This window comes from Tupaia chinensis, unplaced genomic scaffold, assembly GCF_000334495.1.
Source record: "Tupaia chinensis unplaced genomic scaffold, TupChi_1.0 Scaffold000355_1, whole genome shotgun sequence".
NCBI lineage: Eukaryota > Metazoa > Chordata > Mammalia > Scandentia > Tupaiidae > Tupaia > Tupaia belangeri.
Window position 1 is genome coordinate 4413738 of NW_006159850.1, and position 11721 is coordinate 4425458.

General features: G+C 44.9%; 1 protein-coding gene across 2 annotated transcripts in view; it reads left to right on the forward strand.

Annotated features, from left to right (window-relative positions):
- MBTPS1 (membrane bound transcription factor peptidase, site 1) overlaps window positions 1-11721 on the forward strand; it is a 56276-nt gene that overhangs the window by 248 nt on the left and 44307 nt on the right. For both annotated transcript variants that reach the window (XM_006152570.3, XM_006152572.3), the window contains exons 2-3: window positions 6038-6517; window positions 7689-7946. In XM_006152570.3, the coding sequence (XP_006152632.1) occupies window positions 6349-6517; window positions 7689-7946 (427 nt within the window). In that variant the 5' untranslated portion in view covers window positions 6038-6348. The remainder of the gene's footprint in view (window positions 1-6037; window positions 6518-7688; window positions 7947-11721) is intronic.

The following is an 11721-nucleotide window of genomic DNA, read 5'->3' on the forward strand; positions in this document are numbered from 1 at the left end:
GGGCTCTCACGCCGTGCCTGCTTTAAGGAAATCCGCTTTGCGGAGTGGGACAGCGTGCGCCCCGGCCGCAGCCTCCGAGCCTGCCCCGGCGCCCCCGATTTCCGTGACTCCGTTCTCGGCTGAGGCCGGGTCAGCCGGCGCTCACCGCGCTGCGGCGTTTGAAAGACGCAGCCGTGGAGGCGGTGGGCAGGGTGGGCACTGGCACTGGGGTAACTCGGGCCCGGCGGCTCGTCCCCAGCGGGCGTAGACCTTGTTCGGGGGCGTTTCTGGCCAGGGGATCCCCGAGGCTCTGGGCCTGTTGGCACAAATTAAGTTCAATATATGCCCTGCCGAGCGCCGGAGAGTGGGATGAGAGCGCAGGCTAGGATGCCGCAGCCTGGCGCTCCAGCCTTAGCCGGGCTAGCGATCGGCCTCTCTAACGCGGCCTCAGTGGGCGTCTGCACGGAGGGCTCTTGCGGGAGGGTGGTAATTGTGCCTTCTGTGTGTTTTTTTCCCCTGCAGAACCTTTTTAAAATTGCATTTCATATATCTAAGAGCTTCATGGAGGTAGAATTGACATAAAGTTGACATGTTTCAAGTATCCTACCAATGAAGTGCAGCACATTCACGGTTATGCAGTCATCACCACAGCCCACTTCCAGCACGTCTGTCACCCAGGGAAGACCCTGGTGCCCAGTTATTTGCGAGTCATACCCATTTCCAGCCAAGCCCCAGCCGTCCTCTGATCTCCTTTGTTTCCTCTGATGTGCCATTTCTGCGTATTTCCTATATTCAGATGGCCTCCTGTGTGACCTTTTGTGTCTGGCCTCTTTAGCTTAGAATAACGTGGTCAAGGCTGGCCTATGTTGTAGCGTGATTTAGTGCTACTTCATTCCTTGTTATTTCTGAATAATATTTCCATCACATAAACCACATTTTTGTGTAACCATTCATGCAGAACACTTTGCAAATAATTTTTTTTTTTTTTTAGATTTTTGCCATAGGGCACATGCACTTGCTGGAGAGACAGAGAAGGAAAGTGAGAAATAACACCCCCCCTCCCAACACACACAGCAATCCCCTCTCCTTCTGGGATTTTTGGGCAAATGCATATGCACATGTCTGGTGTCATTTTTCAAGTCGCCAGATCAGGGACTTGAACCACAGTTGGCCATGTGGAAGTCTGGTGCCCTTAAGCACCATGCCATTTGCCAACCCTAATTTTTTTAAATGTAAAATCAACTGATGGACAGAATATTCCAGAAGATCTGGTGCAGTCATGCTTAAGAATACACCTTTATTCTGGTTATGGTGGTCTGGCATTGCTTAATTGTTAGCCTGTCAAACAGTGGTGACACGCCAGCTATACAGTTAGCTGTGAAGGACCAAATGTTTTTTCAGCTACCTATTTTTTTTTTTTTTCCTAAGGATTTTTGCCACAAGAAGCATGCACTAGCTGGAGAGTGATAGGGAGAGAGAGTGAGAGGGAAAGTGAGAAATCACCTCCCAGGGTGGATGGCCACCCGCAATCCCTTTCCCTTCATTTTCCTTTCAGCATTTTTGGGGTAAGCATGCACATTTGCCCAGCCTGATTTTCAAACCACCAGGTCCAAGACTTGAACCATTGCCGACCATGTGGGAGTCCAGTGCCCTAACCACCACATCACCTGCTGACCTCTCAGTCAACTTTTAATTGAACAGGATGTTACCTTTTCATGGTCTAAATAGAATTCAGTCTTTGGAGTGATTGCAGCAAAGTAGAATATTATCGAAACGCAGGGTATAGCTGCATAGTGAGACGGTTATTAGTGATCTAACTCACTTCCTCGCATCAGAATTTTGTTCTTTAGTTACTGTCAGAGAAATAGCTTTGGATGTATTTTAGTTACACCTAGAGGTATAACCTTTGTGATACTCCTTCCTTATGCAGTTTATAAGTGGAGGAATTTCGGAGCTGTGAGGACTCTTACCTACCGGCTGGAGCAGTGGCTTGCCCACGTAAAACATTTCCTGTACTTTATCTCCTCTTACACATAAATCTCATATTTTATTCCTGGTGCATATGATTAGAGCTGCATCTCCTTTCAGTATGTGATGCTAAGTATATTAGGATTACGTCTGTGTTAGAGGTATAATCACACTCTGAAAGTGCTATGGAAAGTCCAGAGATATGGAAGTTCACAGGTATGTGATAACATCCAGGGTCGGCCTTTCTCTGGAAGATAACCATGTCTTCTGTGGGAAGAACTTACAGGAACTGTGTCTGACCCGTATTTGGTGGGTCGGGTAACAGCCCTGAGTAGGCAGTGTGAGTGACGCTGCAGATGACAACGCTTTTCAGAATGAGCTAGCTGAAAGCTTTGTTTTCAAAGGATATCCTTTTCTTAGTTGTAGAGAGTTTTTTTTTTTTTTTTTTTTTTTAAACTAGGGAATTTTTGCTATTGGGCATGGAACTCACCAGAGAGAGAGAGAGAGAGAGCGAGAAATCACTCCTAGAGGGGATGACCATGCTGCAATCCCTTCTCCTCCAGTTGCCTCTTGGGATTTTGGGCATGCATGCACATGTGCCTGGCGTGAGTTATTTAAGCTGCTGGGTCTGGGACTCGAACCGTGGTCGGCCATGTGGGAATCCAGTGACATAACCATTATGCCATCTGCTGGTCCTAGTAGACAGATTTTTGAGAACAATTCCTAGGAGATAGATCCTTTTTTAAGATCTGCTCTCTGTCCAGATAAAGTGAATGTATTTGAATTTTCATGCCCTGCATCTTACCAGAAAATGTGATTTTTTTCTTTAAGATTTATTTTAAAAGGTTTATTAAAGTATTTTAAATAACGCATTTATCTAATTATAAAAATAACACTTGTTTTTTGTGAAAATATAAATATAATCAACCAGAAAATAACTGTCTGTATACACACTGTGAAAGGAAAGCCATTCTTAACATTTTGGTATGTATCTTTCGGTGTTATCTTTTTCCTGTGCACATAGACATAGTTTTACAAATCAGAATTTGGATTTCAGACTCTTTCACTTGATGCTTCATTAGCATTCCCCATTCCTTTGTTGTTGTAACCAGTTATCACAAACAGTGGCTTAAAACCACAGAATTTATTGCCTGACCGTCTGGAGGTCAGAAGTCCACAGTCTTGCTGAGCTGAAGTTAGGTGTGGCAGGGCTGGTTCTTTTTGGAGCCTTGAGGAGGGTCCTTTCCTCCCCTTTTCCAGTTTCTAGAGGCCACTTATGGTTGCAGTTCCTTCCCCACATTGTTTCAGCTCTTGCCTCCCTCCCATTCTGAACTGCCTGCTTCTTATAGCCAGTCTTGTAACCCTACCTGCCTCACCTGGAAAATGAGGGCACTCTTCCCCAACTGCAGAGCCCTTTGACCATATGCCGTACCAGTCACAGGGTCTGGGGATTAGGGCCTGGATATCTGTGGGCACCATTACTCAGCCTCCTAGCAGAGTATGGTCTGAAATTGCCGCCAGGCGTTCAGAGTGTGGTGAGCTGTATCACTCCGCCAGCCCTCTGGTTGCACATTAGATGGTCTCTGGTTTTTCCCAGTTTTAACCTGCAGTATGTGTCCTTGGACACAAATCACTTTTGTGCTTCTAACCACATTTTTTTTTAATTGCCAGGAGTCAGGTGTGCTTGCCAGACAGGGAGAGAGAGAGAGAGAGAGAGAGAGAGAGAGAGAATCCCCCCCACACACACACCAAGTGGGACAGGGTCGTGCTGGAGTCTTTTTCCCTCCATTTGTCTATCCTATCAGAATTTCACATGCATGTACACATGCGTGGTAAGTTTATCAAGCTCCCGGGGCTGGGACTTGAACTGTCCTCAGCCATGTGGGATTTTAGTTCCTATGCACAGTGCTTAATTTTTGTGCTATAGGGTGGCCTCAGAGTCTCACTTCTTGGATTGAATTCCTAGGGCAGATTGGAGGAAAGTGAAGAGCTGGCCTCTGGAGCCGGACCACCTGAGCTGCCAACCCAGCTTTCCCACTTGCTGGCTGTGTGGCCCCGAGGAAGTTGCTTAGTCTCTTGGAGCCTCAATTTTCTCATCTGAAGATGGGGGTAATAACAGGTTGTTGAGAAGATTAAATGAGCTTATACAAATTACGAAGATTAGCACCTTCCACATGACAAATACTCAGTAAATATTAGTTTTCGTTGTTACTACGAAATGAGACTGAAAGTTTTTTTGTGTCCGTTTATAAGAGTTTTAATACATCATGCAAATCAACATTCCAGAAGGTTAGGAGTTTTCCATACTCGCCAGCAGCATACGAGAGATATAAGTTCTCAAACACGATTTGTGTGCTGGGTGCCTCAACTGTTTCCTATGTAAATCATAGAAAAATGTAAAACCTTTATTATGTAAATCACAGAAGTGTTGAGGTTAATTTTAATGGGATATACTTTATCATGAGTCTTTTCGGGAATTCTGTTGATTCCTTGGAATGATTTTTTTTTAGCTTTATTTTTTTTGCTTTTTGCCATCGTATGTGTGTGCTTGCCTGAGAGAAAGAGAGAGAGACAGTGAGAGGAAAGTGAGAAATCACCTCCCAGAGAGGACAATCACACCGCCATCCCTTTTCCATTCTCCTGGGATTTGGGGCACACACACACATATATTCCCTGCGTGGTTTTCAAGCTTCCGGGGCTGGGACTCAAACCACAGTTGGCCACGTGGGAGTCCAGCACCTTAACCACCATGCCACCTGCTGGTCCCGAGATCCACTTTTAAACTTCCTAGCTTAGTCCTATCTGTTGGAATGCTGGCTGTCGTTCTGTGTGACTGTTGGTGAGTGGGGATCTACTAACATGATTTGTGGTCTGGTGTGGCACATGGTGACCTGCACTGACCTATCTGGAATGAGAGGCTTGTGATAGCCCCTGACTCCCACTTTGAAAGTCTCAGTACCTCTAACCCAGTGTGTTCTTGGCAGCCGAGGATAAATAAAGAACTTGTTATTTTGGCATATTTTGGAAACAGTCCTAACCAACAGGAAGATTTCAAGAAGAGTTCAAACCTTCTTTTTCTCTGAACCATTTGAGAGGCTCAGTCTCCTGTGATCCGCAGGTACTTTGGTGGGCATTTTCTGCGAGCAAGGACCTTCTTACATACAGTACAACTGTTAAGATCAGGAAGTTAGTCTTGGTGTGTCACTGCGTCTAGTCCACAGGCAGGCCCACCCAGATTCTGCCAGTTGTTGCAGAGTACCCTCGACAGCATGTGGGTCCAGTTCAGAGCTGCAGGTTACAGGAGAATACAACCTCTGACATGCAAGCAGACCCTGATTCCCTCTTCTCTGGCTCGTAGGATGCTCTTGGTGTTTTGTTACCCTTAGCCTCCCCTCCCCATCCCCCCCCATACAGATTTTTCATTTCTTTTATACTTTTATTTTTGAAGCTGCTTTAAAACATGTTTCTCCTTGAAAGCAGTGAGAAATAAGTAAATAGAGGTGATGCCATGGTTTGTATTACACATTTGTTCTATAACGTGGGTATCTTTTTGACCCTCTTATCTACATTGTAAACACAATCGTGTAGCTTAACTTTAGAGGTATATGCTGAAAAACATGTGATTTGGTGATGTTGAACTTGGGCGAACATCACAGTGTGTACTTACATGAATCTGGATGGTATGGCCTTCTATACACCTGGTCCTGTTATAACCTCCTCCTGCCCCTTTCTTTCCTTTTAATCCCCAGTGACTACATGTGCTTGCTAGAGACAGTGAAGGACAAAGCACCCCCTAATGGGGAATGGTCACCCTTCAGTCCCTTCTCCATTTCTCCGTTCTCTTGGGATTTGGGGCATGTACACACACATACCTAGTGTGTTTCTCAAGCTATTGGGGCTGAGATTTGAACCATAGTGAGTCATCTGGGATCCAGCTCCCTTCACTAGGCTATGGGGCCCTGGCCTATAATAATTTTATGGGACCATCGTTGCATATGCAGTCTGTTGTACACGTGTGACCATGTGACTGACTCATCCCTGGCCATGTCAGTGTGCTACTCAAGGCTGTGCCACTGTTTTTGTTTCGTAGTTAGGCTCCCAGATTGATCAGCTGCGTTGGACTCTGAATCTGTGGTGCAGATGGAGTACAGGACTCAGTTTTATCGGCCTGAGTGAGAGAAGCCCCATGTCAGGATGGAGAGGAAGCGGAGAAAGAAATGAGACCCTCTCTTCGGGCCAAGCCACGCAAGGCCATGGGATTTGACTCGTGTTTACATTGGACAAGACTGTAAGGCGGCTGATCGGTAATGCTGCAGCTTCTAGCCGAAACAAAAATTCACTTCTAATCAAGGAAGAAAAAGTGTGATTTGAATTTATGCAATTTTATGACCATACTCACTCATGACGATGAAGCTTGTCAACATCTGGCTGCTTCTGCTAGTGGTTTTGCTCTGTGGGAAGAAACATCTGGGCGACAGACTAGAAAAGAAGTCTTTTGAAAAGGCCCCGTGTCCTGGCTGTTCTCACCTGACTCTGAAAGTGGAATTCTCATCAACGGTTGTGGAATACGGTAATGATATTATCTCTAGGCCCTCCCACCCTGTTCTCAAACTTGCTTAATACAAACGTTAGCTTTTGTGGAAGAACAGGTCCCTCTTTGCTATAATAAATTTCAAATGTGATGAGTACATAGCATGTGGGTGTTAACTTTGCTTCAGTTTGTTTTCCTAAAATGGTAAACTTAAACGAAACAAAGAAACTGACATTCTGATTTCTGTACCGACAACTCAAGTCATTGATGCCGTTGTTCTCGAAGAGTGTGGGGGTTTAGAGGTGCCAAATGTCTGTGTTCTGAGGCTCAAGTAACCAGACGTGAATAACTAAGGAAATAGTCTCATGTAATCCACTCCAGAATTTGTTACTGTTTTCAGTAACACACCACTAAATATTGTATTCCCTGAATTCCGTTTTCTTATTTGGAAAACTTATGCTCGTTTCTCTGTTGTGTATTAGCTTTTTTAAAAAAATCATGGATACCTTATTTTACATGCTATATTCCATGTGATTAGGTGATTCATATTATTATTATTATTATTAAAGTTTGTTTATTGAGAGAGAGAAAAACGGGGACCTCTGACAGGGTCTTACAAAGCCACAGTTAGCCTTGTGACCAGCAGGGTCTCCAGCGTGCCCAGCACATTCAGGTTCAGGATGTGCACATCCCTGTCCTTGCAGAAGCTTCAGCCTGCACAGCAGTGCCCACTGCCCATGCCACTGTGCTGGGCTTGTCCTTGCGGAAGCTCCAGCCCGCACAGCAGTGCCCACTGCCCATGCCACTGTGCTGGGCTTGTCCTTGCGGAAGCTCCAGCCCACACAGCAGTGCCCACTGCCCATGCCACTGTGCTGGGCTTGTCCTTGCGGAAGCTCCAGCCCGCACAGCAGTGCCCACTGCCCATGCCACTGTGCTGGGCTTGTCCTTGCGGAAGCTCCAGCCCGCACAGCAGTGCCCACTGCCCATGCCACTGTGCTGGGCTTGTATAGGTTATATTCACTCTGAGCTCTGCAATCTGCTGTCTAGGGCATTCAAACTATTCTTTTTGTTTTCTGCTTTTTCACTGTGGCTTTAAGATAATTAATTTTTCTGTTAACCAGTGAAGTTCTAGATTAGATATGATATAACCTGTTACAATAAATGGATCAGTAGGTAAATTCTTACTTTAATTTGTGGTCATTGGTTTCAGAATATATTGTGGCTTTCAATGGATACTTTACAGCCAAAGCTAGAAACTCCTTTATTTCAAGCGCCCTGAAGAGCAGTGAAGTAGTCAATTGGAGAATTTTACCACGCAACAATCCATCCAGTGACTACCCTAGTGATTTCGAGGTGATTCAGATAAAAGAGAAGCAGAAAGCCGGTCTGCTAACACTTGAAGGGCATCCAAACATCAAACGGGTCACACCGCAGCGGAAAGTCTTTCGCTCCCTCAAGTTCACCGAATGTGAGTATTAGGAGTTCACGCAAGGCTGTGTCTCCTCGGTGTCATTCTGAAATTCCATGCTGCAGAATAGTGGAAACAATACAGCCACTGTCCATGTCCCTTCCTGTAGTTCCCCAACATTTTCCTGGCAGGAATTTTTTTTTTTAAATGAAGCCTCATGCTATTCTGGCAGGAAAATAAAATTTAAAAAATGCCAAGGCATTGCAGTAGAGGATGGTAGTGATCTTGGTTTCTGTTGGAAGGGAATCTCACTCAGGTTCAGCCCAGAGTCCTCAGGCTTTGAGCCTGTGACCCCTCCGTATGCTCAGAGGAAGGACCATGTCTGTGTGTGATCTCTTCCCTTACATTTGCCTCTCACGGTGTGCGCGTTTCTGTCCAGAGGCACACTTAACTTGGGTCCGTTTTGTTGTTTTGTTCAGCCTGCTGCCCGTGCAAGATCGTGTCTCAGCTGGACTCCCTGCAGGTGTGCGGGTGGGAGGGCTGGATTTTCTTTTTTTCAGCTCAAGGTCTTTGTCTTCCCATTTCCTTACAGCTGGGCTTGTCAAAGTAGAGTTTATTCCCCAATCATGAATTGCACATTGATCACTTAATATTTTCCGGAGAGTATGTGTTACTGAAAGAAAAGGTTTTCCTCCTATTTGTCATAGCCAGAGTAACAAATCGCTAGTTCTGTTGTTTACTGCCATTCTTTCATTGGAAGGAAGAGGAAATAGCATTTGTTCTCTTCTCTATCATATACTCAGCCTGGGAGCCTCTGACAGTTTGCTCCATTTTTTTCTTAAAAAGAGAAAAATGCAGAGGAAATGGTTAACTTTTTCATAGTAGGACAAGCCAGTTGGGTCTGCTGTACATCAAGTGTCTGACTTCAGAGCCTTTTTGCAAGTCTTGATGCTTTGTATTTTTTTTCTTAAAAAGCAAGTCACATCCCAAAATGATCCCAGGAAGATTAAAAACAAATCAAATATGGTTTAATTAGCCAAATACATACTTTGTGCCATTTTACTTGACTTTAAAAAAAAATTTGCTATAGGGCATGTGCGCTTACAGAGGGTGAGGGGGTTGGAGGGAGAAAGCACCATCTAGGGGTGATAGCTACACTGCAGTCTCTTCTCCGTTTTCTTGGGGTTTTGGGTGCCCTAACTACCACACTATTGGCTAGCTCATTTTAAAAAATTGCTTATTTAGTTTTATTTATCGTTATTTTTAAATTTGCTGCAGAGCATCTGCACGAGAGAGAGAGAATGAGAAAGCTAGCTGTCAGGTTCGGAACTTGAACTACGATTGGCCATGTGAGAGTCCAGCGTCTCAACTACATACCACCTGCTGACCGTGACACATGACTATTTTATTTTATTTATCCTTTTTTTTTAAAAAAAAAAAAAGAGGTTTTTTTTAAAGAATTATTTAACTTTATTTATTATTATCATTATTATTTTCCAGTTTGATCAGAGAGAGACAGAGAGAGAGTGAGAGGAAGTGAGAAAGCAAGCCACCAGGTCCGAGACTTGAACCGTGGTCAGCCATGTGGGAGTCCAGCGCCTTTAACCACCATGCCACTTGCTGGCCCCTTTAAAGAGGTTTTTATCCTATGGTATGTACGCTTGCTAGGGAGAAAGAGAGAGAGACAGTGAGAGGGAAAGTAAGAAATCAACCCTCTGAGAGGGATGGCCATGGCATACTCCTCTCTCCTCCATATTCTTACTGGGATCTTGGGCATGCATACACATGTGCCCGGTATGAGTTTGAAGCCACCAGGTCTGAGACTCAGACCACAGTCAGCTATGTCGGAGTCTAGCAACGGAACTGCTACGCCGTCTGCCAGTCCCTAGAGGTGCCTGCTTTTAGTGCAAGAATCGTCGATGCTTCTCTGGGGGTTCTCGTCTCTACCACCTGCTCTGTGTTTGCCACTTGCCATGCCTGACACCCTGTGAGGAGCTGTTACCTCCTGGTGTGCCCATTCTTGTAGTAGCTGGCTGTGACTTTGAGCAGTGATACGTGCTCCTCTGTACTTCTTCATCTCGTCCATAGAGTGGAGATAGTACTGCCTCCCTCCAGGGTCTCCGAGGACAGAGTAGGGTGGTGCACACAAGGAGCACTTACAGAGGTCAGGGAGTTGTAAGCAGCCCCGACATAATTGTTCCTGTGGCTCTTACTGGTGGAAGATTTTGCTTTATTTGGGGCTGGAACCTGTCTCACTCTGGGTTCTGTCCATTTTGTTCTGTCCCGCAGGCCAGAACACAAAGCTAATGCATTTCCGCATTTGGAGATACTGTGAGGATCCCTGCTTTCGGCTAGTTGGAGACAGCTGCGTGTTGCCTGCTCTCCAAGCTAATGATCCCTATTCTCTCACTGGTTACTCACATGAAATGGTGTGGAATCCTCCCACCTTTCTTCTCTTCTTTTTTTTTCAAGTTTTGTTAAAGTTTGTGTCTGCCAGAGAGAAACTGGGGAGCGTGAAGAGTGAGAAATCACCTCGCAGAGGGGATGGCCGTACCGCAGTCCCTTCTCCAGTCTCCTCTTGGGATTTTTGGATGCACAGGCACCCAGTGTGATTTTCAAGCCACCGGGTCTAGGACTTGAACTGTGTGGTCGGCCATGTGGGATCCAGAGCCTTGAATTCCATGCCACCTACTGCTCCCCTTGCCCCATCACCACCATTTAAATTGTTTTCCTTTGAGTATACATTTTCTGAATTGCTGTTAAGATTGGAGCCCAGGGACCAGCAGTTAGCATAATGGCTATGTCGCTGGACTCCCATGTAGTAGACTGCGGTTCATGTCCTGGACCTGGTGGCTTAAAACTCATGCCAGGCATGTGTGCGTGAGTGCCCAAGATCCCGAGAGGAGAATGGAGGAGAGGGGATTGTGGCGTGGCCATCCCCCCTGGGGGGTGATTTCTCATTTTCTGTCTCTCTGTCTCTCTGTCTCTCTCTGTCTGGCGAGCGCATGCGCCCTATAGCAAAAAAAAAAAAAAAACAAAAAAGATCGGAGCCCAGAACTAACTAATACTCAGTGTAGTCTGCTCTGTTTAAGGTAAAGCAGACTAGACCCCTCCCTGTTCTGAGTATTGTCACTTCATTAGTGACATCAATGGTACGTGGTGCTGTCGACTTTGCGGTCAGTATCCACTCAGGAAGCTCAGCACAGAGCGAGTTCAGTCGGGCTGTACAAGTAATCACTCACTGGGATCGACCTGACTGTTCTAGGACCCTGTACTTTCACGGTGTGGCCTGGTGAGGCTGAATATGATAGTAATTTGCTTTAGAAACAGAAAATTTCTAAAGCATGTCAGAGTGTAGACTGGTTTTTCCTAAAGCTGATGTGAAATGTGATTTGTTCTTATAACATGGACTTTGAAAGGTGAAAGAAAAACTTGTTTATTTTTTGTTCCTTTTTTGTTATTTTTTAAAAATTTTGTTTAATAAAGGGATTTATAAATAGTAAAATTTATCTTTTTTAGAATATAGTCTGGCAAATTTTGGCAAAAGTATGCAATCAAGTATCTGCCAACCAAATGTACTAGTTCCATCGTCCTCCAAGATCCTCCCCACTCTTTTGCAGTTCTTTTGTTTTTTGAAAGATACAATTCCAATAGAGAAGTATACTGGTATATATACACACACAGACACACACACACACACACACACACACACACACGGAGAGAATAATTATATATATATATATATATATGTATAGTGTGTGTGTACGTATGTCTGTGTATGTGTATGTGTGTGTCTATAAATACATATATATAGCTAAAAAGGTCATGTTGATAT